The sequence below is a fragment of the Clupea harengus genome, chromosome 25 (assembly GCF_900700415.2).
Source record: "Clupea harengus chromosome 25, Ch_v2.0.2, whole genome shotgun sequence".
Taxonomy (NCBI): domain Eukaryota; kingdom Metazoa; phylum Chordata; class Actinopteri; order Clupeiformes; family Clupeidae; genus Clupea; species Clupea harengus.
The window spans coordinates 14355211-14382893 of record NC_045176.1 but is presented as its reverse complement, the minus strand read 5'-3'; the positions used below and the strand labels follow the sequence as shown (position 1 = coordinate 14382893).

Here is a 27683-nt window from a genome sequence, read left to right as displayed (position 1 = left end):
TCCCTTGAGGAGAGGCTGGAGAGGAATATGTTTACAGTAAGTGGCACAATTTTACAAGACCCATCTCAACAGCAGTCCCCCTCTCGCCTCCACTCTCCCCTTTACTGACACTCATTCAGCCTCCCATCTCTCTTTGTTTTTTTCTCCTTTTTTACTTTTTGATCACTCGCTCTCTCTCTCTCTCTCTGAGTGAGTCAATGCAGGGGTGGAGTGGGAGCAGAGAATCACTGAGCTGTCCACTGGTCATTTCAGATCTTATCTGGTGCTCATTGTCCACCCTTCCTGATAAAGAGGGATCTTGTCTTCTCCCGCTCTGTGGGGGATCACTTCTGGATCTTAATTGATGAAGTCTGACAGGCATGCACACAGGCCGACACACACACACAAAACTGTCATGAAACACATACGCACACTCTTTCACACACGCACATACACACACACACACATGCACACATACACACACAGTCATAGTCCAAGAGTGAGTCATCATATCTAATCAGGCATCAGATCTGTGGCACTGATATTCAGCCATTCACTCTCGCTCTCGCTCTCTCTTTCTCTCGCTCTCTCTTTCTCTCGCTCTCACTCTCTCGCTCACTGTCCATAGGGAATGCCTGCTTAGTCTCTGTGCCAGATAACATGGCATCTCCATTCACAGGACCACTCGTGTTTATTGAATCTCCTTTTGCCCTTAGTGACGCCAGCTCTCACAGAAACACTTACACACTTCTGGAGATTGTGGGTCAATTACTCGATAAATATTCCCTGAATGTCAGTCATTTTTGGGCATGGTTTTAGCTTTCTGTCTTGGCACGGGTTCCGTGCCGAGATGCACAGCAAAACCAAAGCAGCCCTGAAATAGATCTGATGGCAAGACAGATTGAGGAATGTCTGAGTCTTTTTCTGGCGTCTGCCTGGGCCTGATGAAATCTTCATCAAAAGGCATGTCATCATATGTGTCATTTGCTGACTAAGTTCACTGGGAAGCTTGGAAGACTTTCTTTCAAGAGAGAAGAGAGCAGGAAAGAGAGAGAGAGAGAGAGAGAGAGAGAGAGAAAGAGACAAGGCTTACCGTCTCATAGTTGTACCACACTGCGTCTGGGATGTAGCTCCTCACGCGGTCAACGCCCTGGCAAACAAAACACATTGGCTCATCAGCGATGTGCCCATGTCGGGAACAAAAGGCAAGAGCGCTTGAGAAACACGGAGGCCTCCCCGTCAGAAAGAAAAGACTCAGAAAGCATCTGCGTTTTTCCCCTACACACTTTTTGATAGATGGGCTCCGATTCAATTTTAATCTTTTATTAACCATGCCTGTCCAGACAGCGATAATCCCTAATCGAGGACCGACCTAGCTCATCAAGGCCTGACTGAGAATTAGACTGAGAAAGAGGTATCATTACAACAAACGTGCTGCTAATTTAGGCCAAACAATGGTGCTGCTTTTCCTTTTTGTATTGTAATGGCAAAGTGGCATTGAATATTGTCAGTAATGTCAACACTTCTCAAAATGTTGAATAGAAGTTATCACCTGATCACACACACAGCAATTGCAATCAGCTGAAACCAGTTGGTGAATTAGGATTCAGACAGAGGAGCCTTGCCTATAAAAGACCAGGTTGGTTGTTTGGGAGTCAAACCTGGGGTGTTTCTGTTGCAGTGGTGAGGAGAGTGTTAATGCAAACCACTGAAGTTGGCGATGACTCTTGACATGATGTGCAGGTACACAATCAATTGTTTGTCTTTAGGTATATTTCTTTTTATCAGTTACTTGGTCTAAACAAAGTGTATTCTGCAGGTTGCCTTGGATATGCCTTTACTTAATAAGTGAAATATGCTGCCAACAACTTCAACAAGGTATGACTTGGTCTTTTTTTTTTTTTTTAAGTTGCATGTAGAGTTTATTTTAATTGAAGCCCATGTTTTGTTCTAGGGTTGGATGTTCCCCAGAGTTATGGCTACTTTGCTTTCAGGCTTAGGCCACCGGCCCCAGTGAGCCAGGTGGCCAAGATGCCCCAGGTGCAGGCCCTGATGGCCTCCATGCCGGTCGAGATGCCCCTGCCCCAAATGACACAGTCCAACCCTTTAGGTAGTCCTGATGGCTCCTCCATGGATGTCAGTGGAGAAACCACTTCTAATGGTGGTGATGCTGAGGGTCCCTCATCAGGGCAAAAGCGCTCCCTTGTGATCACAGAGCCATCAGGTTTTCAAACGCGCTACGTGGATAAATCCTTCAATCGTTACGTGCGTGGAAAAAGGCACGTGCCCCCGTTCCCAGTGAGCCAGGTGGCCAAGATGCCCCCAGTGAGCCAGGTGGCCAAGATGCCCCCAGTGAGCCAGGTGGCCAAGATGCCCCCAGTGAGCCAGGTGGCCAAGATGCCCCCAGTGAGCCAGGTGGCCAAGATGCCCCCAGTGAGCCAGGTGGCCAAGATGCCCCAGGTGCAGGGTCCCTCATCAGGGCAAGAGCGCTCCCTTGTCATCACAGATTCATCAGGTTTTCAAGCGAGCTACGTAGATAAATCCTGAACATGAAGCCCAGACTGACCAAACTGTAGACTACACTCCTTCAAGGTAGGCATGGGTGTTTATGTAGGTCTGTGGTCATAAGGGAGTGTTTGAATTCTAATGTGTTTCTTTCTCTTCAGGAGAGGATAGATTTGCAATGTTGATCTTAGCCATGGAGGCATCTGTCCACTTCTGTTGTCAAATTCTGTTTTCATGTTGGAGGGAGTCTTGCTTTTCTCACTTTGTCTTGTCTTTTCAGGCCCGCAACTCAAACCTGAATGGATATGTAGGATGCACTTTACATTGTGGCTAAAACAATAAAAGACTTTCTCTAATTGTGCATCTCAATTTCTTGATGCCCTTTTAACCTCCTGCTAAAACTGAATGGAATTGATGGGTAAAAGGCACGCTATCCATGTGTAGCATTGAACTCTTGTCCTGCTGTTGAGGGAGGTTGATGCAAATTGATTATAGTATTACTGGAGAAAATCAGGATGTAACTTCTGGAGGTAGAATTTATTCATTGGGTTCTCTATGGCAAACCAAGTTTATAGGAAGCCTCCTTCAGTCAAGTGCCTGCTTTCTTTTGAACTGTTGTCCTTCAAGCGTGTAACATACTGCCAGTTCTTATTCCAGAGGTGCAAATGCTCCATAAAATGGGCTATATATGCAAGTACACTGAATCAGTGTTTCAATTATCTTCTGTCAATGACATATGGGCAAGTTGTATTTCTATAGTGCATTTCATCCACAGTGTGCTGCGCTTCAGGTTACTGTTTGTCCCTTTGGAATTTATTTTCTGATACTGACAGGCAGACTTTACATTACCCCTTACATAAAGGACCTCCGAAAGTTGGGATGGGCTATTCAATACAATGGAAATTTCTGCAACATTTGGAGTAGCTGTATTTGCTATGAACACCTGTTTTCAGAGCAAAAATACTCTGGTCTAGGCTTAAAGTATTCGGGACTATCGGACCCAACAATTCTGCTGGTAACCAATCAGGTTCAGTTCACCTCGAGTATGTCCCAACTAGGGTTGGGTACCGAGAACCGGTGTGTTCAAGTAACAAGATTAACTATAAACAAGATAGAAAAGATAGGTATAAACAAATCATAAAATGGTGAAATTTCATGAAATAAATGCAAACAAAATAATACATTTTTGACTCCAAAGGCAAAATGCTCATATTTTTGCAAAAGAAGTTTGAAGCTGTTTTTTGTATTTATTTATATTTATTTAAGTATACTATAAACTGTTGTTTACAGTTAATATAATGTTCATAGTTTGAAGTAAAAAAGTTTGAAGCTATAGTTGGAAGCCAAGTGTTTTGTATGTATTTATATTTATAATATTCTTTAATGTTGTCAATTGTCGCTTTGTGCTTTAAAAAAAAAAAGTATCGGTTCAGGCACTGTTTAGGCACCGGTATCGTTTTCAAAGTATCGGTTTAGCACCGGTATCAAAAAAAACCCAAACGATACCCATCCCTAGTCCCAACCATACACAGCAAAAACACTCCTCCTATTTATCATCTAAAGAGACAGGGCTACAGATATCTGGGCTTTCACCTGGACAACAGACTGGACTGCAGGAAGAGACAGAGCACTCTCTACTTTTTGAGGAAGCTTAGGTCATTCAATGTTTGCCGTAACAAGTTACGTGTCTTCTGGCAGTCTGTTGTGGCAAGTGCAATTCTTTTTGAAGCCATCTGTAGGGGCAGCAGCATCAGAGCCAGAGACTCTAAGAAACTCAACAAAATGATGAAGGCTGGCTCTGTGCTGGGGACTGCACTGGAGCCCCTGGAGTTGGTTGTGGAGAGAAGGATGTTGCGCAAGCTGCTAAACATAATGGGAGACACTACATACCCCCTAACAGGGGCGGAGATCCCATTTCGTTGTAGGGGGGGACAATACATGGTCAAATTTCAGAGAGTAATTCCTGGGGGGGGACACACACAAATTGCTGTCTGGCCCTATTGCCCTCTCTCTCTCTCTATGCTGTCCTCGTAGGCTCGTACTGCGTTTGCTACCTTGCAGGACTCGACAGCTAGATAACACTTTTCTTTGCTGAATAAAGATGATGAATTTCAAGTGAATCCACAAGTCTTGTTTTGCCTGAGTTTACTGAAGTTATCAGCATGCAATTATTCATACAGGACGTTTGATTTTGTAAAACTGTCTGGAACAGACAGAAATAAAGAGACACATACATTTCACGTCAAACAATGTGGCATAAAGGTAGCACGATATCACGAGAGCTAGCATAATTTAGCTGCTAAATACAAACAGAAATTCGACGTCATTTTTTTATTCTCTAAACGGCATTAAATGTACTTACACAAAATATCTACTCACAGACAAATCATGTCAAAAGTTCAAACGCAAATGAACGCTCTTTAAGGAAGAATTCAGCTGCATGTAAATTAACGTCTTCTCCATTCTATTCCATCGAGGCTATATCCACGAGCTTGAGTTTCGTGCTTATTTATTCAATGCCATTTGCAGTGTTCGTGTAGTGCTTTTATTTATGTTAGGACATCACAATGCTTCGTAGAATCATGACTAAATGTGAAGCGTAATTGTTTATTTGTTTTAATTGTTTAATATTCTCGTATTTACTATTTTCATAATTATTTAAATCCGAGGATGTCGTAGAATTGATGTGAACGAAATCACCAACGATTTCTCACAAATTCAGCCCTTAAGAACATGGGTGCACTCCAATCTGGCCGATTTACGACTGCTATTTAGCGTTCTTAAATTCTGTTCAAAGTTAAGAACGAATACCAGATGAGAAAACTTTCATGAATGCATATTGTGTAGCATAGCGGCAGTGACAGGGGAGAGAGGAGGAAAAAGAGGAGTGTGTGTGTGCTCAGCCTTGTCCAAAATCAGCCTCTTTTTAATCCGCACGCAGGTTAAGCCACTAGCTAATAATTGTTAACAAGCTCAAGTTTGAGCTTTTGGACAAAGCAGGAGAAATGTCACTTTTCATGTTACAATGAAAAGGCTTTTACATGTAGAGGATTTACTAGTGAGGCTGCTTTCCTCACAATTTGACCACGTACTGGGCTGATTGACTGAAACACGGAGCTGCCCCGCTTGTTGGAAACAGCATGTGAACCAAACCACTTTGAGGAATAGGGGGATCATGGTTTTTCAACACTTAAAAAACACATAGTTTTACATTTATAATTAGCACCGCTTGTGTTGTGGTGCTTTTATTTAATATTAGTATATATTGTATAAAATTATTTATTTGTGTTAACAATGATTGTTGGGGGGGACAACTTGATGGTAGGGGGGGACACGAGAGAAAAAGAAGACGAGGGGGAGGAGAGGAGGGAGGACGAAGAAGGAGGAGGAGGCGGAAAGGCACAGGGGGACGAGAGGAGATTTCCCCAGTCAGAAGACATACTGTGCAGATCAAGGTTCGGCGGACTGTCTCAGAAGTGGGGAAGCTAGCTGTTGGATGTCATTAGAGAAACAGTCGAGGTGCAGAGAGGCGAGGAGAGGCCATGTGAGGCGAGCAGGAGTGAGAGTGAGAGCGGGAGCAGGAGCAAGGGGGAACACTTCTGAGTCTTTCTTTCACTCAACCTTTCTTTTAAAGTCTGCCCTCTTTAAATGCTCCCTGCTTATCAATTTCAAGCCGAGTATAAAAATGCTGGCTGGCTTTCATCGTTAATGCAGTGGTGTTCGAAGGAAGTGGATTCATTTCACTCCAGCTCATTTGGATGTAGCATAATGCTTACCGTCCAGAGAGTCAGGTTTGCACTCATGTTGTGTTGGTGACCAAACATGCATTGTATTGCTCGTCTAAATCTACTAAACTTTTTTTTAAGACAAGGACCCTGGTTGCACTTTCCTGAACTTCAGTTTAAATCTGAGCTGATCTATTTCATAAAAAAAAAAAAACATGCAAGGGGCCATGTTAAATTGGCACTTAATCACCCACTTTAACATGGCCGCAATTTATCTTCAATTCTCATTTCTTCATAATGAGAAAGAGTGTAGAGAAAGAGTGTATCTGTGAGTGTCTGTGTGTGATAGAGAGAGAGAGAGAGAGAGAGAGAGAGAGAGAGAGAGAGAGAGAGAGAGAGAAAGAGAGAGTGTGTGTGCGTGTGTGTGTGTGTGTGTGTGAGATGCTTACAGGATCCAGCACAGGTGTGATGAGCAGGTGGGCCCCCCACAGGAACTGGCGGTCCACAGTCCAAGTGTTGCTATCAGAATAGAACCTGGAAAGACGAAGCACAAGGCCAGATGGAGGTCAAGCACTTATTCTTTGCGTCATCCGAAACAACCCAAGGCCAGAAGGTAGGAAGGCCAGAAGGCCAGAGCACTCAGAGTAGGTCAGTATGAGGAGCGACGTCACGCACTCGTGCATCATGGGTCGCACCACAGTGTCCCCGCTGACGTGGGCCTTGAAGAAGAGGGTGTAGAGGTAGGGCAGCAGCGTGTAGCGGATGTTCAGGTAGTGCTTGGAGGTCTTCACCAGGAGGGAGTCGGCTCCGTAATATGCAGGATCCTGGGGCTAAAGGGGGAGGAAAAAAAGGACGGAATGAGAGGGCGAGAGAGAGACAGAAGAGTGGCAACCCTGGGAGTGTGGGCGATGTCCGTGCCTGCTCTAAACCCTGGGTCTCATTGTTTGTGCGGATTGTTTGTGCCTCGTGGGGGCTCAGTGACAAGGTCAAGCCTTATTCATCTAATTTAGTCACGAATATCAATTTCTATTCATCGTCATCTCCTATCTGTTCGTCGAGGAAGAAGGAGTCATCGTGCATTTTCAGTGTGCGCGCAGCTGTCTGATTAGCGCCTCCTGCTAATGCATCAGTGATGGCTGGTGATTCATCACTCAAGAATAAGGTTGGGGGGGGGGGGCAGAAAGAAAACACGCCAGCACACCCGGTAGCCCTGAGCGTTGTGGTTTCTGCTGAAGGGGTAGAACGCTCCGACCTGCATCCAGCGGCGGCACAGCTCCTCAGACGAGTCGTCGAAGAAGCCGCAGATGTCCGCGCCGATCTGTCGGGGGGGGGGGGGACAACAACATCCAACAACAGTGAGGAACAGGACCTGTCAAACTACGCCCCACCCAGGTCTTATGTGGCCTTTTACTTCTTGTAATTATTTCAGCTTTTATCCATTTAGATTCAAGTCTTTATTCCTTGACTTGACCCTTTCCAAAAAAATCACATTCCATGCATCCATCCAACACTGAACAGTGGGTCTTACGTAAGGGACTCCAAAGAGGTTGAACTCCAGCATTCCCGTTATGGCCCACTTGATGTCGTTCCAGTTTGCGGAGTTGTCACCCAGCCAGTGGCCCGCAAACTTGCCCACTCCGGGAAAGGAGGAGCGCGTGAGGATGAAGGAGCGGCTCCTGCCAAACACTTTCTTCACGGCCCTGCAGATAGGGCGAGAAATGGGGCAGTTGAAACCACAAGAGAAAGCCTAGGGGGTGTGTGTGTGTGTGTGTGTGTGTGTGTGTGTGTGTGCGTGTTGGGGGGGGGGCTTCGGGGGGTCACAGGGGCGAGAAATTGGGTTACGAAAGAGGGGATGAAAAGAGAGAGGTGGACTTTGGAGTTTGGTGGTAGATGAAGTAGATGAAGACAGGGAGAGAGAGGAAGAGATAAATGAGCGAGCATGTCAAACCCCATCAGTCACTTCCCCTGCATAAGTGCAGCCCGGGTAAAAAACAGAGACTGTCTGTTTTATTTAACCAAATCTGAGTCACTGTAGCATATGTTCTTGGGCCCTGCTCTCAAAGAGTATTATTAAGCACTCATGTCCATGTTTAGGTCACAGCGCTGCAATGGAAAGGCAATTTTGTACTGTTTGCTTGCACAGGAAATACAAATGTTTCTTATTTTCTCTTCCTGTCAGAGACACTTCTCGCAATTAGCTGGGGGAAAATAAAACTGTTCACTGGGCTGCATTGGCCTTGTGAGTTTGTGTGTATGTCTGTCCTGCTTAAGCTGTGTTGGGTGAAACATTAACTTTGATGTAAGGTTACTTACTCGTTAGTTGCCAGGGTCATGGAGTAGCCGTACAGGCTGTGCACGTCATAATGGTTTCCCCAGGTCTGCTTGGCATCCATACACAAGGTCTCACTGTACATCTGCTTATCCAAGATGTCTACAAAACAGAAAGGGTGAAAGGGGGTGGGGGGGTTGAATGTAGATGTTACATTAGTTACCATGTATTATATTCACAATTGAAATGAAACAGAAGTGTGTGTGTGTGTTTGTGTGTGTGTGTGTGTGTGTATGCGTGTGTGTGTGTGTGTGTGTGTGTATGCGTGTGTGTGCACATGTGTGTGCTACATCAGTATGCATGGATTATATTCACATTGTCTAAACACGATGAAACAGAAGTGTGTGCATATATATGTGTGTGTGTGTGTATGTGTTTGTATCTTTACAAAAGCATATCTATTTAGTCTAGAGGGCTTACTTGGAGTGAAAGGAGGGTAGTTTAAGGTGTTGTCAGGACACCCTTTGGATGACCCCTTGACAAAGTTGGCTACTTCATTCATATCCTGTTAAAAAATGATTCCATGAACTGGAGAAATGAGATAGAGAAATATGTTTGGCTATATTGTACATGTGGTAAAAGTAATTTATTTCAAGGACTCACAATCCAAATTGCATCATGCTTCACTTCCTTGTAGAACCTCTCAATCTCATCAACCCACCATTGAATGCAAGATGCGTTTGTGTAGTCTGGGAACACTGTCAACCCAGGCCAAACCTTGAATGAAAGAGAGTACAGCTCTTTAACAGGACAAGGCAAGACAAACCACAAGGACTATTCCAGAAGCCTGGTCTAAGTGCTCTTAATTTGAGGTCCCCTTATGTGGAGTAGAATCCGTTTGTATCGTCAAGAGGTGCCTCAAATTTCTGTTTCCCGCTCTGTGACTCATTACAAGAATGAGAAGCCAGTGTGGCTCACACATCTGTTCACAGTCTTCTGCTTTTTTCACGAGAGCCCTTGAGTCAGTCATTAATTTATTTGACTAGTGTTGTAAGAAGGGCTCAGAAAAAATCTGTGGATATTGTCATTTTTGCCACTGGCTCGCTGACGTCTTTGTGAATTAGTTATTTTAAAAAGTGTCTTTCCCTTTCTCTCCCTCTCGCTCTCACTCTTGGCAAGAAGTTGTTTTCATTCAACTTCACTTTTATTAATACTTATTGGCATGGATGCCCGCAAGGTCAAATTGAATGTATTACCTATAGTTATTCTGTGCGTGCTCTCTCAAGCTGTTGGGCTCTTTCTGCTGATGACACAGCACCGTCAGATGCCACGATCATAGCCCCCCCTCTCTCTGTGTCTCTTTCTCTCTCTCTCTCTTATTTCTCTATCTCTTTCACTGTCCCTTTCTTTCTGCTCCCCTTACCGCTGATCTATATCTTGCACCTGGCACATACATTTCAAAAGAAACCATTTGTTACTATACTCTCACAACATGGTCATGCTTTAGTGATGGTACTTTGGCTGTTTATTCAACCAACTTCATCACAGACAACTGTGTAACTGCATTTTGTTGTTCTGCTGATGCTCTCACAAGATAAATTCCTCTTTATCCACTTTCATCTCACAAAGGTAGCCGTCAGTGCAGTTCAATACTTAAGCTGTGCTGAAATATAACCATTAAAAAGCCATCAATACTGGCCACAGTCCAACCAAGAGCGCATTAAGTTCCTTATCGCAGTTCACTGCGATATAACACAATGGTACATGACGTCAAGTCATGGCTACAAATCGAAGCATTTATCTATTCACGCCTGAAAGGCCGCGAGATCTGTCAGCGCGCGCTCCTGGCCCCGCCTTCCAGGAGCTCTATAATATCATTACGCGCCCTCAGATCTTCCTCTTTTGAAACTTCGCAAGACGGAGTGAACATCTCTGAGTATATCTCAAACGCTCTACCACAGTCAAAAGAGTTTTGTGTGCTTTTCGCTCTCTACGGGTTGGTGAGTTATCGGGGTTCCTTAACCCTCACTAGCTCAGGGCGCTACGAAATTCATTGGCTTAATTTCATTTTGAAAGTAGTGGCTGCTATCCTTGCTGCCTGGCTGGCTAAGTCTCTGACTAGCCTGCTAGCTTGCTAACAACGTGTTCGTTGCAGATAGTGTGCTTGTGTTTTAACATTCTTCTCTACTTTCAGATTGATAAAAGATGGCCAGACACTACCCCGACTGCGGTCACGTCCGTCCCAAGGGCGACCGCCACCGTCGGTGCGTGACCTGCCTAGGCAGGGACCACGCGGAGGGCGCCTTCTCGGGCGAAGCCCCTGTCTGTCCCATCTGTGCTAGCCTCCCGCTAGCTAAGGCTACCAGGCGCCTTGCGTTCTGGAAGCGCAAAGACGCCGAGGAGGCGGCACTAGTTCCATCCGGGGCTGACGCCCCCGTAGGAATGAGTGCGTCTTCAGCCTTGGACTTGGTGAGCGTGAGCGGTCGCCCTACGGCGGCAGCTCCGCTCCCGGGTCTCTCCCCGTCTCCGCCGCCTGTCAGCCCTGGGGCTGCGGGCAGCGAGGCTGAGGAGCTTCAACCAAGCGGTGTCCAGCACATCCCCCACGATGCGCTCGAGCTGGACATCAGCCTGGATGATGATAGTCTGCTAGACTTCTCCGATGAGCACAGCTCAATCGCGGAAGCAATGCAGACGAGCCATGACGTCAGGTTGCGGGTGGAGACACCTCCTACCTCGTCTCGGCTCCTGGGCCAGCAGCTCCACGAGGTTGCGCTGAGAGCAGCCAGCTGCCTCAGGCTCCTTCTCCCTCCCCCTCCCAGTGTGCGGTCCTCGCTGCTGGACGGGGAGTTCTATGCTGGCTCCGCCGCGTCAGTTCCCAGTTGCATTCCCTTTTTCGAAGAGGTGCACGAGGAACTGCAGGCGACATGGGCGATACCCTACTCGGGCCGAGCCCCGGTGCCGGGGTTCGCGCCCTACATGCAGCTCCACATGGCTAAGGAGAGGGGCTACCTCTCCTTTCCTCAAGTGGAGGATGCAGTAGCGGGCTACCTCTCGTCCGCATCCCCCACGATGCGTCTCGGCCAGAAGCCTCTCCTGCCCACGCGGGTGGGCAGACACCAGGCTCAGCTGGCAGAGAAGTCCTATTTGGCTGCAGGGCAGGCTGCCTGCACGACCAATACGGCTGCATTGCTACAGCCCTACCAGGCAAAGCTCCTGACTGAGCTTGCCTTGTCGCTGGGGGAAGATCACCCGTCTGTGGCAGAACTCCGTCGCGCGACGGATCTGTCGCTCAGACTAACTCGGTGCACGGCACAGGCACTGGGGAGGGTGATGAGTGCCGCGGTGGCTACCCAGAGGTCTCTGTGGCTATCACTGGCTAAGCTGTCAGACAGAGAAAAAGCACCACTCCTCGACGCCCCGGTCTCTGTCCAGGGCGCCTTCGGGGAGGCAGTGGTCACAATGGCTGCCAAGTTCGAAGAACAGCAGAAGAGCAGAGAGGTATTCCATGCTTGGATGCCTCGCTCTAGTGGCACGGGTGAGACGTCCTCCTCAGGACACACCACACCCGCACCGGGCCGGAAGAGAAGCGGGTTCCGCTCGCCAGTGCCTCCAGCAAAGGTATCCACCGGGCGAGGCTGGCAGAGACAACCCTTCCGCCCTCAAGCGCAGCCTGCAGCACAGCGACCAGCTGCGCGCCCTGCCCAGGGCACAGCCCAGGCTCCGCGGCAGCATTCCGCTCGCCGCGGGCGAGGCAGAGGGAGACCTCAGGCTTCCTGATCGTGACAGTCAGCCGCTCGTCACACAGGGGGGAGCGGTGGAGTCCACACCGCCTCCACAGAAATCAGCCCGTCGCTCACATGTGGAAATCATGTCCAGCACGGTAAGCAGGTTTTCACAAGCACCACAATCATATGTCCTAACTCCTGTCCCAGATGGCGCAGTGCCCAGACATGCTTGTGCAACTCCCCCCGCGATGCACACAGTGCAATCGCACCCCCAAATTTTTTTCAAAAACATGAGGGGGCAGCCCCAGATCTCGTCTCCCTCCCTAGGCGGAGTGGGTGTAGATCTAGGCGTAGACTCATTGACCATGAGCGGGTTAGTCCCCGACAAATTCAACTCAGAGCACAACCTCTCTGGTTGTGCGGAAAGTTGGCGCGCATGCGCAGTGTCACCATGGGTGCTAAAAACGATTACAAAGGGTTACGTGCTGCAATTCGCCCGTTCCCCTCCGCCATTCAGCAGAGTAATACAGTCTGTAATGCAGCGAGAACAGTCTCACTTCCTACGGGAAGAAATTATCTCCCTGCTCAGAAAAAAGGCCATAAGCAGAGTCCCTCTCAAGGAGAGGAATGCAGGCTTCTACAGCCGTTACTTCCTCGTACCCAAAAGAGACGGGAATTATCGGCCGATATTAGATCTACGTGCGGCACTCATGCCGCTACGGTTCAGAATGTTGACCCCACGCAGGCTTGTGCAGTTTATAAGGCCAAACGATTGGTTTATCACGATAGACTTAAAAGACGCGTATTTCCACATTCCGATCCACCACAGACATCGGAAATATCTGAGGTTTGCGTTCGGAGGAATAGCGTACCAATTCAACGCACTCCCATTCGGCCTGTCCCTAGCGCCGAGGGTATTTACAAAGTGCGTAGAGGCAGCTATCGCCCCATTACGTCTACGCGGCTTGCGCGTTTACAATTATTTGGACGACTGGTTAATTGCTTCCCATTCAAAAGCTGCAGCAGTGCAGGATGGCCATCTAGTGGTGGCACACCTGTATCGACTGGGTTTTGTTGTAAACAGAGAAAAAAGCATTCTCTGCCCCAGGCAAGTTACGCATTTTCTGGGTATGATCTTAGACTCCACCTCCATGGAGGTCAGGCTGTCTCAAGAACGGATAAATGCCATCAAAACATGCGTGCGCCAGTTCCGACGGGGACAGTCAGTCTCGTCGCTGCGCTGCCAACGCCTGTTAGGGATGATGGCGTCGGCCGCTATAGCGCTCCCGTTAGGGATGTTGCGTATGCGGCCATTCCAAATATGGTACCTGTCTATGAAGCTCAACGCAGTCACAGACAGGCATCGCAGAGTAGTGCAGGAAAGCCCTGGCGATCTGGAGAACCCCCTGGTTTCTCGCCGCGTCAGGCACTATGGGCATAGTGTCGCATCGCATGGTGGTGACCACAGACGCTTCCACCAAAGGCTGGGGAGCTGTCTGCGAAGGGAGAGGCGTAAACGGTCTCTGGTCTGTGACAGAGGCCGCGTCTCACATAAATGTGTTAGAGCTGCGAACAGTAGTCCTAGCTCTACAACACTTTCTGCCCAGGCTGAGTGGTCAACATGTACTAGTGAGGACGGACAACACTGCGACCTTGGCGTATATAAATCGCCAGGGCGGAGTGCGCTCCCCGTCATTACACCATTGGGCGACTCGCCTGCTCCTGTGGGCAGCGAGGCACGTCCTGTCCCTCAGGGCAGTTCATATACCAGGTCACCTCAACTACGGTGCGGACCTGTTATCGAGGGGCGATCCTCGAGCAGCAGACTGGTGCCTTCACCCACAAGTGATAGGTCAGATCTGGGTGCGTTTTTTCAAAGCGCAGGTGGACCTGTTCGCGAACAGGCAGAACACCTGCTGCCCGCTCTGGTTCTCGCTAGGGGGCGACGATCCCCCACTAGGCATAGACGCGCTGGGCCACCAGTGGCCAGCTCTACCCCTATATGCTTTTCCCCCGATCCCGCTCCTCCAGCAGGTGCTGTGCAGGATTGCGGACGAGGGCAGGGAATTGATATTGATAGCCCCCCACTGGCCCAACCAGCCGTGGGCGGCAGATCTGGTCAATATGTCAGTGCAGCAGCCTTGGGAGCTGCCTCTACGGAGAGACCTCCTAACGCAGGCGCACAGGACAGTGTGGCACCCCCATCCGGAGTGGTGGCGTCTCAGAGCCTGGCACCTGAAAGGTGCAGGCTCATAGCGTCAGGCTTGTCGGACGCGGTGGTGGCTACAATACAGTGCCCGAGCTGTATCAACACGGGCTCTGTATACGCTGTAGTGGCGCAGTTTTGAGCAGTGGTGTGCTGCGCGTCAGCACGACCCAGTTAACTGCGCGCTGGGCGTTATTCTAGAATTCCTACAGCAATTGTTTGATGAGGGGAAGGCGGCTTCTACTCTCAAAGTGTACATGGCTGCCATTTCAGCCTGCCACGCAGGCATTAATGGCAGTTCTCCTGGCAGTCACCCGCTAGCGTCACGCTTTATGGCGGGGGTGAGACGGCTCAGGGTGCCAGAGAGACACCTCATACCCTCTTGGGATCTGCTAGTGGTGTTACGTGCTCTCACAGGGCCTCCGTTAGAGCCCCTGGAGACAGTGGACATAAAGTTTGTCTCTTTAAAGACCGCGCTGCTGCTGGCGTTAACGTCAGCAAAACGCGTTGGTGACATGCAAGCCCTGTCAGTCAGTCCATCGTGCCTTCAGTTCTCGATCGCTGGTGACAGAGTGGTTATGCGATGTAGGTGAAATTGGTACCAGCCTCACATGGGAGTACCAGACTATGTAGGTAACTTACCCTGTGAGCAGGAGCCGGGTGAATGTGGGTGCAATTGTATGTAAACTGTGATACCGTCTTTGCGAGGGCCACCAAGACACACTGGTGCTGTCCTTGCAACAGCAACAATATGTTGGTAGTCTCACCCGATTGGACAGGCATCAACCATTCAACACAAAGGCAGATCAATTAAGTTGAACACCTAGGGGGGCGCCACACAAAGTGTAGTGTCCTCCACGTGGTCAAAATAATGATAATCCACAAATCAGTCTCGTTAAATATATCAGTCTCATAAAATATATTATACTATCAATTTGGAACTCCGATTAATAATTAAATTAATAACTACAACCAAAGTTACCTTACTAATAGTATAGTTGAAGGTCATTAGAATTCTGAATAGAAGAGGTTGGCAACGTCCATTCTTGTGTAACATTAAATAAACCAGCGTATATAAATCAAAGTATTTATTCACACAATGATAAGAAAATAACACACAATATGTAATCTAGCGAAATGTAACTAACCAATGAATTGAAGGAATAGGTGTATGTGTAATCGAGAGGGAGTGTGTGTGTGAGCTTGTGAGCTCGGGGTTGCGCTGTTAGGAGCGCGCCAGAAAGAATGTGTGTGTGTGTGTTCCTTTGTCTGATCACCGTAGTTCCGCGTGCATGTGTGTGCACGTACGCGAACATACATGTGATGTGAACAAGGACGAGCCTATATGCAGCGTGAAGTTCGAGTATTCTCTTCGCGTGTGTGGCTATGTGAAGGCCAATGTATATGTAATCGTGCGCGATTAAGATGCCATGTTAGGAAAGAGGGAAATGGTTAGTGATGCATGCAAGACCCTATGTGTCTGAGAAGAAATCCTAACGATAACCCAGATGGTGTGGCGAAGCCGACTACCAACTAACAATGAAAATGTATAAACAGTTACGTTCATTAACAAAACATATGAAACACATGAACAATGGCATGTAAACAGTCTTATGCTTAGCCAGGTTGTGAATAGCTAGGATAGCTAAAATGCCCAGTTAATGTCAGAGTTACCAGTCCTTTATGAAAAGGGTCGTACTGGCGAGTCCGATGCAAGGTTATTATCGTTAACGAAAACTAACGAAAAAACGAAAACGAGGTGTGATTTTTTTTTTCGTTAACTGAAAAAAAAATAAAAACGAGGCTTTATAAAAAAACGATAACTAACTGAAACTGTATTGTGTCTTTGTAAAACTAACTAAAATAAAATAGAATTATAGAGAAAATGTCCTTAGTTTTCGTCTTTGTCAATGTATTTCATAGATGTCAATTTATTTCATACATAGCCTTATAGTCTATCTTCCGCCGTACCACTTTTAGTACACGCCCCTCACCTGGTTTCATAACGGCAAAAATCGGGAGAAAGCGACAGAGTCCTATTTGGGATTACTTGGAACAGTAACGTGCGGTGAGGTTCGTGGCTGGTGAGGCACTTCAGAGTCAGATTTACAAATATATAAACCCAATACAGTAGCTTAAATCACCATTCTATTGGCAGCTTGCACTTTGACTACTGGTTGTTTTTCATATCAGCATTCTTTACACACACATAGTCTGGTAAGGTGGCTACATACAGTTGGCAGCTGCTAGCTTGTGATGAACTCGTGTTAATATGTGTGATTATGCACTCGTGAATATGAACTCTTACGAAGTTGCACAGGCCCCCTGAGGGTCTCCGTTGTACGTCCAAAATCTATTATTGAGGTTCAAAATATTTTCAAAGCAATTTGGCTTTGGTTGTGAGAAGTCGATCGAGTTATCTTCTGTCCCGTCGTTTGAAGCATACCTTTTAGCTACGGCATTGGTCTCCCATTATTGATCAATTCACGTTTTGATTGAAAGTCTAGTTATGAGAAATGTTTTAGCTTAGCTATAGAATCTTCCATTTTCGTAGTCAAGGTCAAATATAAAAAGAGTAACGGCAGAACAAGCATAAACCCGACCAGTTGGCTCTCGCATGCTCCCTTCATTGAAGCAGAGGTACTGTTTGCCTCCTCTCCATGCTTTTTCACTGCGGCATTACGTCAGATCAGCAAGGCTAAATCGGTTCTACCCATGCGCTCAAACCAGTTTGTGAGGGATTGCGCAATCTGAGATGAGGCACAGCTGTCGCTACACAATGGTAGTCCTTTGGGGGATCGTAGTCCCTCACATTGCGCATGCTCAGACACAAACGGTTTACGGCATAAGGCTCAACATCAACATCAACATATCTGGCTTGTCTTAACGCATAATGTAGGTTTATTTAACGTAATATTTAATAATGTTGTAAACGGTTTAAACGTCAACATATGGGGCTTGTCTTAACGCATAATGTGGGTATATTTAATGTTATATTTAATTATGTTGTAAACGGCTAACAGCATAAGGCTCTACGTCAACATATGAAACGAAACTGGGGAGAGACTTTTTGATCCTCCACCTCATCTGTTTTGTCCACTGTGACATCTTCTTTGTTTTTAAATAAATGGTCATGTTTTCAAAAAAACTGGCTTTCGTCGCTTTTCTCCATGATTGAAAACGGATCTTTCGTTGTGACGCATGCGCGCGCGGCTTCGCTGTCGACAGCAGTCGACAGTGTCGCAAAATGACGCATGCGCAATGTGAGGGACTACGATCCCCCAAAGGACTACCATTGTGTAGCGACAACAGCTCGTCCCTGCCTCACCGTCTCCCTGTCTCCTGTCTGTTTGAACAGGACATGCGCAAATTCTGACTGACACACGTCTGACACAGATCTTTCATAGTTGTCTTTTGTGGATGGCTGTTCATCTGTCCTAAGTGAATATTTTTTTTTTAAATGGTATGTTTGGTGAGTTTTTATTACATATGATTTATTATAGCTTGTATCTTCTATTCATTTTGAGCATTTTGTTTTGCAAGCAAAAAAATTAAGCTTCCCTAACTGGCCCCCCCCTTGGTCTGTTGCATTCCGTGGTAAAGACTAAAACTAATACTGAAACTAATAAAAAACTAAACTCAAACTAAGCATTTTCAAAAAATAGAAACTAAACTAAACTAGCAAACCCGCTTTAAAAACTAATTAAAACTAAACTGAAATTGAAAACAAAAAGTCAAAACGAAATAAAAATAAAAACTAGTGAAAAATGCAAAACTATAATAACCTTGGTCCGATGTTGAAACAGCAGAAGTGATGATGCCGTCCGTAGCTGGAGAAAGTTGTCCTTGCTGTGATGTCTCTGTTTTACTGCAGTTTAGGTCGGAGGATTTGATCGCTCAGAACGTTGCAGTTTGCCTTCTGTAGAGTTAGCTAGCAGGTCTAATGTTAGCTGTTTTCGCTAAATTTTACTTCGTCTCACTGAGCAGTTCGTTGACTGAGAGATCTTAGGCGTGTGTCGGCCGTAAGAAGTGAGAACAACGAGAGTTGGTTGTTCACCGGTTGACGGTGTGCTCACGCGGTGTTGGAGGTCCAAGAGGCTTGCTCCTCGCGGACGATGCCAGGAGGGAGAGAGAGGGGTCCTAGCCAGGTGGGCGCCGACAGAGAGAAAAAAGTCACATCTTTACCACGGAATGCAACTATTATCCACGCTCAGGTGGGCGTGGTTAAGAAAAGCATCAGGTTACATTTTTATGACAGGTAAAACCTGACGTAGTTTCCGGGGGAACCCATAGACAAGTTACTGATTAAAGTCAACCACAATGGGCGAATTCCAGTGTACCTACAGCGACCTAATGCTGCTTACACACCTAAAGTGGTGGTAACCCCATTCCGCAATCAGGTGATTGAATTAGCAGTTTTCTCGCCTCCTCCTTTTGCGTCAGCAGAGGAGGAACGTTTGAATAAACTCTGTCCAGTGCGCGCTCTCCGCTGTTACGCAGAGCGCACTAGAGCTTTCAGACAGTCAGATCAGCTATTCGTGTGCTTCGGTGCACGCGCAAAAGGCAGACCTCTATCAAAACCGAGCCTCTCCCGTTGGATAGTAGAGGCTATCGTGTTGTCTTATAAGAGCTTGTCTTTAGATCCCCCGGAGAAGTTGCATGCGCACTCTACGCGGGGGGTCTCGTCTTCCTGGGCCTTACTAAAGGGCGTCTCAGTGGAAGATATTTGCAAAGCTGCAAGCTGGAGTTCTCGCCTCACTTTCATTAGATTTTATATGTTAGATGTGGCTGAACCTAGTTTTCTTCATAGCGTTCTGCGGGCAAGCGATCTCTGAATCCCTTGGCCTGAGAACGATAGATATGATAAGTGTGTTCATTAGTGTCTACATGTTATGTTGCACATGAAACATCCCAGGGTTTTCTTACGGGCGCAGGATCACGGATCCCTGTCGCCTATGATAAAGGTGGCCCTGTTAAATTCATGGTGTTCTGCAGGCAAGCGATCTCTGAATCCCCTGACCTGAGAACGATGTATATGATAAGTGTGTTCATCGGTGTCTACATGTTTGTTGCACATGAAACACTCCAGGGTGGTTTCCTACAGGCGCAGGATCGCGATCCTTGCCGCCTATGACAAAGGTTGCCCTGTTAATATGTTCACCGCCAGCGGCCGTATGAACCTCTATGAGGGCAAAGGCTTCAGTAGAGCTGGTGTGTGTAATTGGCTGCCACTGTATTATCACGCGGGAATGTATAGGGTCCCATTGTGTTATATCGCAGTGAACTGCGATAAGGAACGTCTCGGTTACTTACGTAACCTCGGTTCCTTAAGCAGGAACCAGATATAACAAGGTTGGCGTGTACAGTGTTACCTTGGATTGATTGTCTTGCTCAGTTTCTTTCCGAGGAAGATCTGAGGGCGCGTAATGATATTATAGAGCTCCTGGAAGGCGGGGCCAGGAGCGCGCGCTGACAGATCTCGCGGCCTTTCAGGCGTGAATAGATAAATGCTTCGATTTGTAGCCATGACTTGACGTCATGTACCATTGTGTTAAATCTGGTTCCTGCTTAAGGAACCGAGGTTACGTAAGTAACCGAGACGTTTGATATGTAACTGATGTTACCTGTTGGTTTATTGCACCCGGCTAAATGGCTAACATCACTTTGGAGCGCGAATGAAAGATCGAGGACTCAAACACCTGTGCTGATTGCCATGTGACTTCCTATTGGGTGTCCTGATTTACATGGAAAGAATGACCTTGAAGCAAAGCAAACATAGTGAACTTTTTTTCCCCACTTGCGCTCTGAGCATTTTCCCGCACAGAGAGACAGGCAGTTTAGGTGTTTTTTTTTTGGGGGGGGGGGGAGCGGATGGCAGGACATAAATGCAGGCAATGCCCTTGATCGGAGTTTACTCTGATAATGATTGTCACCCTAACTTTACTGGATGCTATGAGTGGAGGGTAAACAACCCCAGACTTATTTTCCTGCCTAATGAGGGACTCAATGCAAACCTTTCCAATAAGGGCTGTCGTCCCGTCTGCCTCCGTGACCCAGGAGTTGGTTGCAGTCCCCCTGTCGTAGGAGTGGTACGGCCCATTGTGCCTGGGACTGATGGCAATGGCAGGGTCCTGGAAGGGGTGGGGGGGGGAGCAGAGGCAAAGAAGGTCAGAGAGTGCAGGATGTCCAGCAGTTATGGGATATTAGCATTTAAGCCTTCACTACAAACATGCCAAAAGTGAGAGAGGGACAAATTGAGGACTGAAGGCTGAAGGCCTCCCAATGACTCACTAGAATGAGAATGTATTTCTGGCCTTTCTCGTGCATGTAGTCAGCAAACTGAGGCAGGTCCTTAAACTTCACAAGGTCATATGTGAAATCCTTTGTGTCCTCCATGTAGTCAATGTCAGTGTACTGGGTATCCTGTAAGGTTAAAAAATGAGTCACATGTGCAGAAACATTGAAACACTCCAGCATCTAAACTATCCTTTCTTCTTGATGTGAGCATTAGCTTAAATAGGCTGCCTTAATGACCTAAAATATCATTGCACATTCTGTCTTGGTCTGTGCTTTGATTTACTGCCAATCTGTTGCCAGTCTCTTGCTAATGTTAATCAGTAGGAGACATATTTAGCTGAGTGGTTATCTCCTTTGTTGGAGTGGACTGAAGAGCATGTGGTGTGTTCGTCTTAAGGAAATAAGCCTCCTTTCAGACCAGAAGCAGTCAATAATTTGACAGCCATTAGGCCACTTGATAGATGTGTGTGTCATTTGCACAGTTGGCGCTCTGTCTCAGTCTGTGTGTATGTGCTTGTGTGTGTGTGTGATACATACATAAGGCAGATCAATGTCACGATTCCTCTCCACTGTCCTCTTCACCTCGTCCAGACTTCCGTAGTCCCATCGGGAGAGCTGGAACCCGAAAGCCCAGTAGGGAGGGATAACTGGCCTGCCAACCAACTGCAGGAGCACGGGAGTCAGTTACGATAGAACACAGTAAATCTGATCTAACCTAAGAGTTCAGTGCTACATAATTACAATAATACGAGTTACAAAAACAAATTACAATATGATAAATTATTCTGAACAACATTACAAATATTCTAACCCAGGCTGACTAAGGTTGTGTGTCTATGTTCGTGTACAAAACTCGTATTATTTTTATGCTAAGCCAGGCCAACTAAAATGCTAGATGTATGCAGAATGTGATACATATATATGAGAACAGACAATATAATCTACTGAGAGTAAACACACACTATATACAGTATGCATATAGCCTACATATTTAAATATATATGTAATAATATATCACTGTGCAACTTGGGAATGAGGGAGACTTACAGTTCATCACAACAATTTGGTGGAAGAATGTTGTCCTCTGATACACAACAAGATATGAATAATTAGGCTCAAAGATGGCATTTGCTTATTCATGCTGTGCCTTCGTCTAACCTCTGTGAACTCCTGCACCACGGCCTCCGGGGTGTCCCCCAGGAGGATGTAGAAGTCCAGCACTCCACCGATGGTCCGGTAGGTGACCGCAGGGGCAGGCTGGATGGTCACCTCTGGACAGGATCCAGCCACAGCAGGGAGAGGAAGAAAAGTTTTGCAATTTACCACCAACTCACCAAAACCACAACGAAATAAAACACGTTGCGAGGCATGTCAACAGACATTACTTTCCTCTGTACAAGGGAGCGCGCACCCCCACCCCCACCCCCACCCTCGCAGTAAGGCTTGAGAGATTGAGACTGTGTGATAAGGTGGCGTGCTCAGGCATGGCGCCGTTACCCATTGCATTGCTGTTCATCAGGAAGACTCCAAAGGACTTGCCGCTGTCGTCCTCCAGGCAGAGGAAGAAGGGGTAATGCCCATAGAGGTTGTGAGTTCCCTAGAAGTGAGGAGAGGGGGCTCCAAGTCAGAGTCAGAGCCTGCCCTCCCATTGGTCACTGTGTGTGGCAGAAATGACTTATTGCTCAAATAGTTCACAGCATGGAAATACTGACACAGCAGCATGCAAAGCCTGGATGTATTGCTTGTGTACTGGGGTCTGCTGCTGCTGGTGTGTGTGTGTGTGTGTGTGTGTGTGTGTGTCTGTGTCTGTGTCTGTGTCTGTGTCTGTGTCTGTGTCTGTGTCTGTGTCTGTGTGTGTGTGTGTGTGTGTGTGTGTGTGTGTGTGCGTGCGTGCGTGCGTGTGTGTGTGCGTGGTGGAGAGGGGGGGATGGGTGAGTGTATGTGTTTCTTTCTCACTCCATTGGGAAAAGCATTCATCGTGAAGATGGGCCAGGTCCTCCAGTTGGTGTCATGGCGGAACTGCTGGTGCACGTGCTCGCCCAGCCCGTAGATGTTGTGAGAGGGAAGCTTCGCAGAGAGCTGAAGGTACTGATCAGCGAACACTAGTGGGCCTATAGTGGTGTCAAACCTGGACAGGTGTGAGAGAGAACCAAAGCAATTAAACATACTTATGTGTGACGTGTGTAGGAACAAAATGATATTGAATGGTGGTGTCGGTTCATCTGTATTCCCCCTTGTGTATCATATGTCGTTATATTGTTTATTCTTCAGGGGAATACAATTTTCCATGATTTTTTTTCTAGCTGCAAAATTTCATGAATTGTATTGTGCATGTGAACTATTATCTGCTGTTAAGCTTATCAGAGCTGCAAAACAATCAAGCCGTGATTAACATTATACGTAATATACTTTTATAGCATTCCATATTTCTAGGAGCAATAAACCAATAAAGTCGACACTGTCCAGTGATTGACTGTGAAAGAAGTCCAAAAGACGTTCCATCATCAATGATAACAAGCAGACTTTAACCAGGACAAGAGCCACCACTCTCACGGCGTACAAGACTGATAAACAAAAAGAGCAACATTCACTCACAACTTCCTCAAATAACAGGAGGATGACAGGAATGGGGATGAATAAGTGATCCATCACATTTCTCCTCTTCTTTCATAATGAGGCTTTAATTGACTCCTGTTCGTACACGTGGACCGCTGAATGACACCCACTGTAATTAGTGTCTTTCCACACATGGCTGAGAGGCACCAAACAAGCCAAACAAACCAGGCTCCTCTTCCCAAAAAGAACGGCATAATAATCTGATCAGTACATGGAAAACAGAGTGTGTCCCCCTCACCCCCTAGGGGATCTACAGCGATATGACAAGAGTGTCAGCCAACCACTATTGCTGTTCCATCTTGACAGCCACTCAGGCTCATGTCAGCATGAATGAGGATAGCGTGCTAGCGTGCTAGCCCGTGCAGCAGAGGTAAACGGTCCATTAGTGGCGATGCAAATTTTCCCTCTCATTCCCGACATGGATGTTTTCTCCAGCTGATGTTTGTTGGTTACAAATGAGGAGAGTCAAATTACATATTCTGGACCTTGACTGATGCGAGCCACTGAGCCAGATACATGATAGACTCAAGACAGCTGGAACAAAGACAGTATGTGTGTGTTTGTGTGGGTGTGTGTGGGTGCGTGTGTGTGTGTGTTTGTGTGTGTGTGTGTGTGTGTGTGTGTTTGTGTGCACTCACAAGACTTTTTTGGAGGATGCCCTGCGAACTCTGATGCCAAAAGGCTGCTTGACGAGCTCCAGCTCGTATTGAAGTGGGCCTGTTGGAGGATTGGCGGGAGGCTTCACGTGTTCATGGGGTACTTCAAACCTGGGCTTGTGGGCATCTGTAATCTTTAGAGGGGTGAGTGGTAGCAAATTGGAAAAAAGAGAGATATTCTTTTAGCCTAAATGCATCTATTAGCTATTTTTGGTTTAAAAGTACAGTGTGTAGTTTTTAGTGGCATCTAGGGGTAAGGTTGCTGGGCCAGTGTTTTGGTTTGGCCGTTCTGGGTTACTCTAGAAACATGGCGGCGCAACACAGCGGACTCCGTGGAAGAGGACCAACTCCCTATACAGATCTGAAAGGCTCATTCTAAGCTAAAGACTCATAGTTACAGGTAATTATACACTAATGAAAACATAATTATGAATACTATATTCCATTTCTACAAATAAATGCCACTAAGAACTAAAAACTGAACCCTTAACACACCTTAAAGCGCAGTCGGTTCTCTGTCTGCATCTCAGCATGGAAGGACAGTTCCTCCATGTCAGCACCAAAGAGGGAGGGAGCTGTCTTTCTCTTCAGGACAGCTTCCACCTCTGGAGGAAACAGGAGAAGGGGTCATGTTGAGCAGGGCACAATTCAACACCACCGTGTCATTTTTAACAATACTGATGAGTCCAGACAGGATCTCACTTGTACTGCTTGGCTGGTGATCACTAGTCACATTGTATCCGTGGTTTTCCGAGAAGAAGCACCAAGGCACGTTGGTCTCATCAAGAGGCTTCCAGCAGCACCCACGCTCCAGACACTTTCTCTGTGGGGGACACATCACAGGGCATGTTGAGGACTGCGTCAGACAGTAGCTCCACCATGCCAGTGGCTTTGTAGATTAACAACCACAAATGCATTCAAATCAGTCTACAAACACCAAACATCTTTGCCCTGCGATCTTGCCCCACGGATGGCAGAGATTGTTCAGCTGGAGTTACGTAGATGTAATGAGGACCTACCTGAGAGGCACCCGAGTCTGGGAAACAGTCCACCCGCTCAGCCAGCGGCATGTTCCGGCACTGGGGGACTACCTCCGGTGGCTTTGGCGTCTCTGCCAATCACCACAGACAGTTTGTAAACATTCTGAGTGCTCTTATCCTGACATCACCTCCCAAAAAGTTTCCCAGACAGACAGAAAGACAGACAGACGGACAGACAGGCCATTCCATCAACTACATAATGAGGTTGTGCTTTGGTACCTATTGTCCCAGGTTAACTCGAGGTTGATTTTAGGGTACAGTGCGGGCGCAGCTAATTGTCCCCGGCTTCAGTTAGGCATTTATAAATAGCAAACTCAACAGACAGCCTCACTTACTGAGCGTTCACTGAGTATCCAGTCGGTAATGCTATCCCGGTCTACCATGGCCTGGCTCTCTGACTGGACGTCCTGTCCTGTGTATGTGTGTGTGTGTGTCTGTGTGTGTGTCTGTGTGTGCACTCTGCCGCGTATTCTCCCGACTCACCACCCTCTGTGATCACTGCAGGCTCCCCAGTGGCCAGCAGCACCACCAGCGCCACGGCGACCACGCTGACCAGGAGGAACATCGCAATGAGGATGAGCTCCAGCCCCGAGAACTTCCTCTTCCCCATCTCCAGCGACCAGCACACAAGGACATACAAAGACAAAAGAAAAACAGCTCACACAAATGCATTCACTTGGACACTACCAGGACTATATGGGGAAATAAACTAAAATGAAACGATGAAAAACTAAAAACCTCGACTAAAACTAAATGGTCACTTTTAAGATAATAATGTGAATAACAATATTTGAATGTAACATTTTCATTCTTTAATTGCTGTGATTTGCCATTATTAACTCCAGTTAATTACAGTATTTACTCCTGACTCAAGTCCAAATCAGATACAGGTATTGGTAAGGGCCAAATTCAGGGCCATTTATTTCCCTCCTTTCAGGTGAAAGACTTTCTTGAGTGAGATATATTTACCTCAAAGGTTAAAACTCAGCTGCCATTCAATGAACCTCTCCTGAGATGAACGGAACATGAATATAACATTCATCCATGCTGAAGACATTCAGTCAGTCCTCACATGCAATCAGCGTGATGGATACCAGAACTTTTGAAGAATGTTTTATCAATCATAAAGGGTTCATCTGGCCTTGAAAGAACCTTCACATTTTTTCCCAGTTTTTTATCCTGTTTTTTTTTTGTATTCTCATAAGTGTTCAGAAGAATGCTATACACCATTTTATATCTAAATTATAAACACAGTCCACAGCATGTTTTTCCCTCTTTCTCCCTCTCTCTACTTGACATCCCTGTAGTCTTTGGTTTTATTCCTTGTGGATCTGCCCATGGTAGTGTAGAGTGGTGTAGGGGTTTGATGTGTATATTACTGCTCCGGGTGTAGCAATGAACTGATTGATGCTCAGTCTTACACACTGATGGCTGACCCAGCTGTAAGTGCTTGAGCAGTAAGGAAAGCAAACAGGTTACTGAGCACTACATGGGAATCACGACTTCAAATATTAAAGCCAGAACTTTCAAAAATTCTACTGAGTTCAAGTTCAAGTTTATTTATAAGGTACATTATTATGGCAGCCAATCTGAGGGGGGGGGGGCATTGTGTTGATATGAACCAGCTTGCTAAGTGATTTATTTTTAATAATCCTCATCTTACAAACCTACAATTTCTTATTATTGAATGCCCAAAAGGCTAGCAATGGTCATCCCTAAAACAACAAAATGTCCATAAATATTAAACCCTGCGAACTGTCAACTCTGGGAAGTCCTTAATTGGTTACCTACTACAGTTTCATATTCAGTACTAGCACACATGACATGTTAAACTGAGATTATTCCCAGTGTATTATTCAGCTTTTCTCATGTCACATGAACATAATATTTCCCATATTACCCAAACTGTAAAAAAGACTTTTTAAGTTTTTGAGACATAAAGTAGACATTGGTAGTGTAGACATTAGTCATTTTCAGAATGTTAGCAATATTATCGCACCCTATGACCAGTCAGTGTTCAAACAGTTTTCAGCACACAATGCTGACTAACAAAATATTTCTATATGCAAAGAACGTAATCAGAGAAATGACTTTTGTGAGACATTTGCATGCTTCTTACCTTTGCCTCCTAGTACAGTATTACTCCACACTGTCAATGTTTGGCATTCAAGGTCCAAGTAAAGTAAAGCGCACACTCCTGACTTAGGACTAGGTCCTCTGTGTTATGTAGTAGAATCTTAGAAATGTAATATTTTTGTGGTGGCCAGATAGAGAGAGAAGTGGGAGTGTTTGAGTGTGTGTGTGTGTGTGTTTGAGTGTGTGTGTGTGTGTGTGTGTGTGTGTGTGTGTGTGTGTGTGTGTGTGTGTGTGTGTGTGTGTGTGTGTGTGTGTGTGTGTGTGTGTGTGTGTGTGTGTGTGTGTGTGAGAGATAGAGAGAGAGAGCGCATGATGAAATAAGGACAGAGCAAGAAAGGTGGGACAAAAATAGGCAGTTCTTGAAGAATGAGACAAACATGAGTGGAGAATACAGTGTAGAATAAATGTCACAAATCATGTCAACATGACAAACACATATTGTTATGATCAGAACATGATCCTCATCACTCCCAGCAAGCTCTATTCAGCAAACATTGTATCTGTGTGTGGCTCAAGAAAATGGACATGT

General features: G+C 46.4%; 2 protein-coding genes across 5 annotated transcripts in view; one reads left to right on the top strand and one right to left on the bottom strand.

Moving 5' to 3' along the window:
• LOC105894942 (maltase-glucoamylase, intestinal-like) overlaps positions 1-27316 on the bottom strand; it is a 38297-nt gene extending 10981 nt beyond the window's left edge. For both annotated transcript variants that reach the window (XM_031563181.1, XM_031563180.1), the window contains exons 1-20: positions 27138-27316; positions 25502-25628; positions 24998-25089; positions 24681-24801; positions 24474-24583; positions 23961-24112; positions 22663-22834; positions 22204-22303; positions 21865-21977; positions 21244-21369; positions 20701-20832; positions 20424-20540; positions 9142-9255; positions 8959-9043; positions 8523-8640; positions 7738-7909; positions 7411-7527; positions 6885-7039; positions 6659-6743; positions 1073-1129 (exon numbers count right to left, since the gene is read on the bottom strand). In XM_031563181.1, the coding sequence (XP_031419041.1) occupies positions 1073-1129; positions 6659-6743; positions 6885-7039; positions 7411-7527; positions 7738-7909; positions 8523-8640; positions 8959-9043; positions 9142-9255; positions 20424-20540; positions 20701-20832; positions 21244-21369; positions 21865-21977; positions 22204-22303; positions 22663-22834; positions 23961-24112; positions 24474-24583; positions 24681-24801; positions 24998-25089; positions 25502-25628 (2265 nt within the window). In that variant the 5' untranslated portion in view covers positions 27138-27316. The remainder of the gene's footprint in view (positions 1-1072; positions 1130-6658; positions 6744-6884; positions 7040-7410; positions 7528-7737; positions 7910-8522; positions 8641-8958; positions 9044-9141; positions 9256-20423; positions 20541-20700; positions 20833-21243; positions 21370-21864; positions 21978-22203; positions 22304-22662; positions 22835-23960; positions 24113-24473; positions 24584-24680; positions 24802-24997; positions 25090-25501; positions 25629-27137) is intronic.
• Positions 1609-2840, top strand: LOC105894943. Of its 3 annotated transcripts, none has more exons than XM_031563184.1 (5): positions 1609-1722; positions 1799-1857; positions 1934-2340; positions 2422-2571; positions 2765-2840. In XM_031563184.1, the coding sequence occupies exons 1-4, from the start codon at positions 1700-1702 to the stop codon at positions 2524-2526; spliced, it is 594 nt and encodes a 197-aa protein (XP_031419044.1). In that variant the 5' UTR covers positions 1609-1699; the 3' UTR covers positions 2527-2571; positions 2765-2840. The 3 variants fall into 3 exon arrangements, with proteins under 3 accessions (XP_031419044.1, XP_031419043.1, XP_031419042.1); XM_031563183.1 differs by having other exon boundaries at positions 1934-2367; XM_031563182.1 differs by having other exon boundaries at positions 1610-1722; positions 1934-2571.
• Positions 27317-27683: the final 367 nt, after the last annotated feature.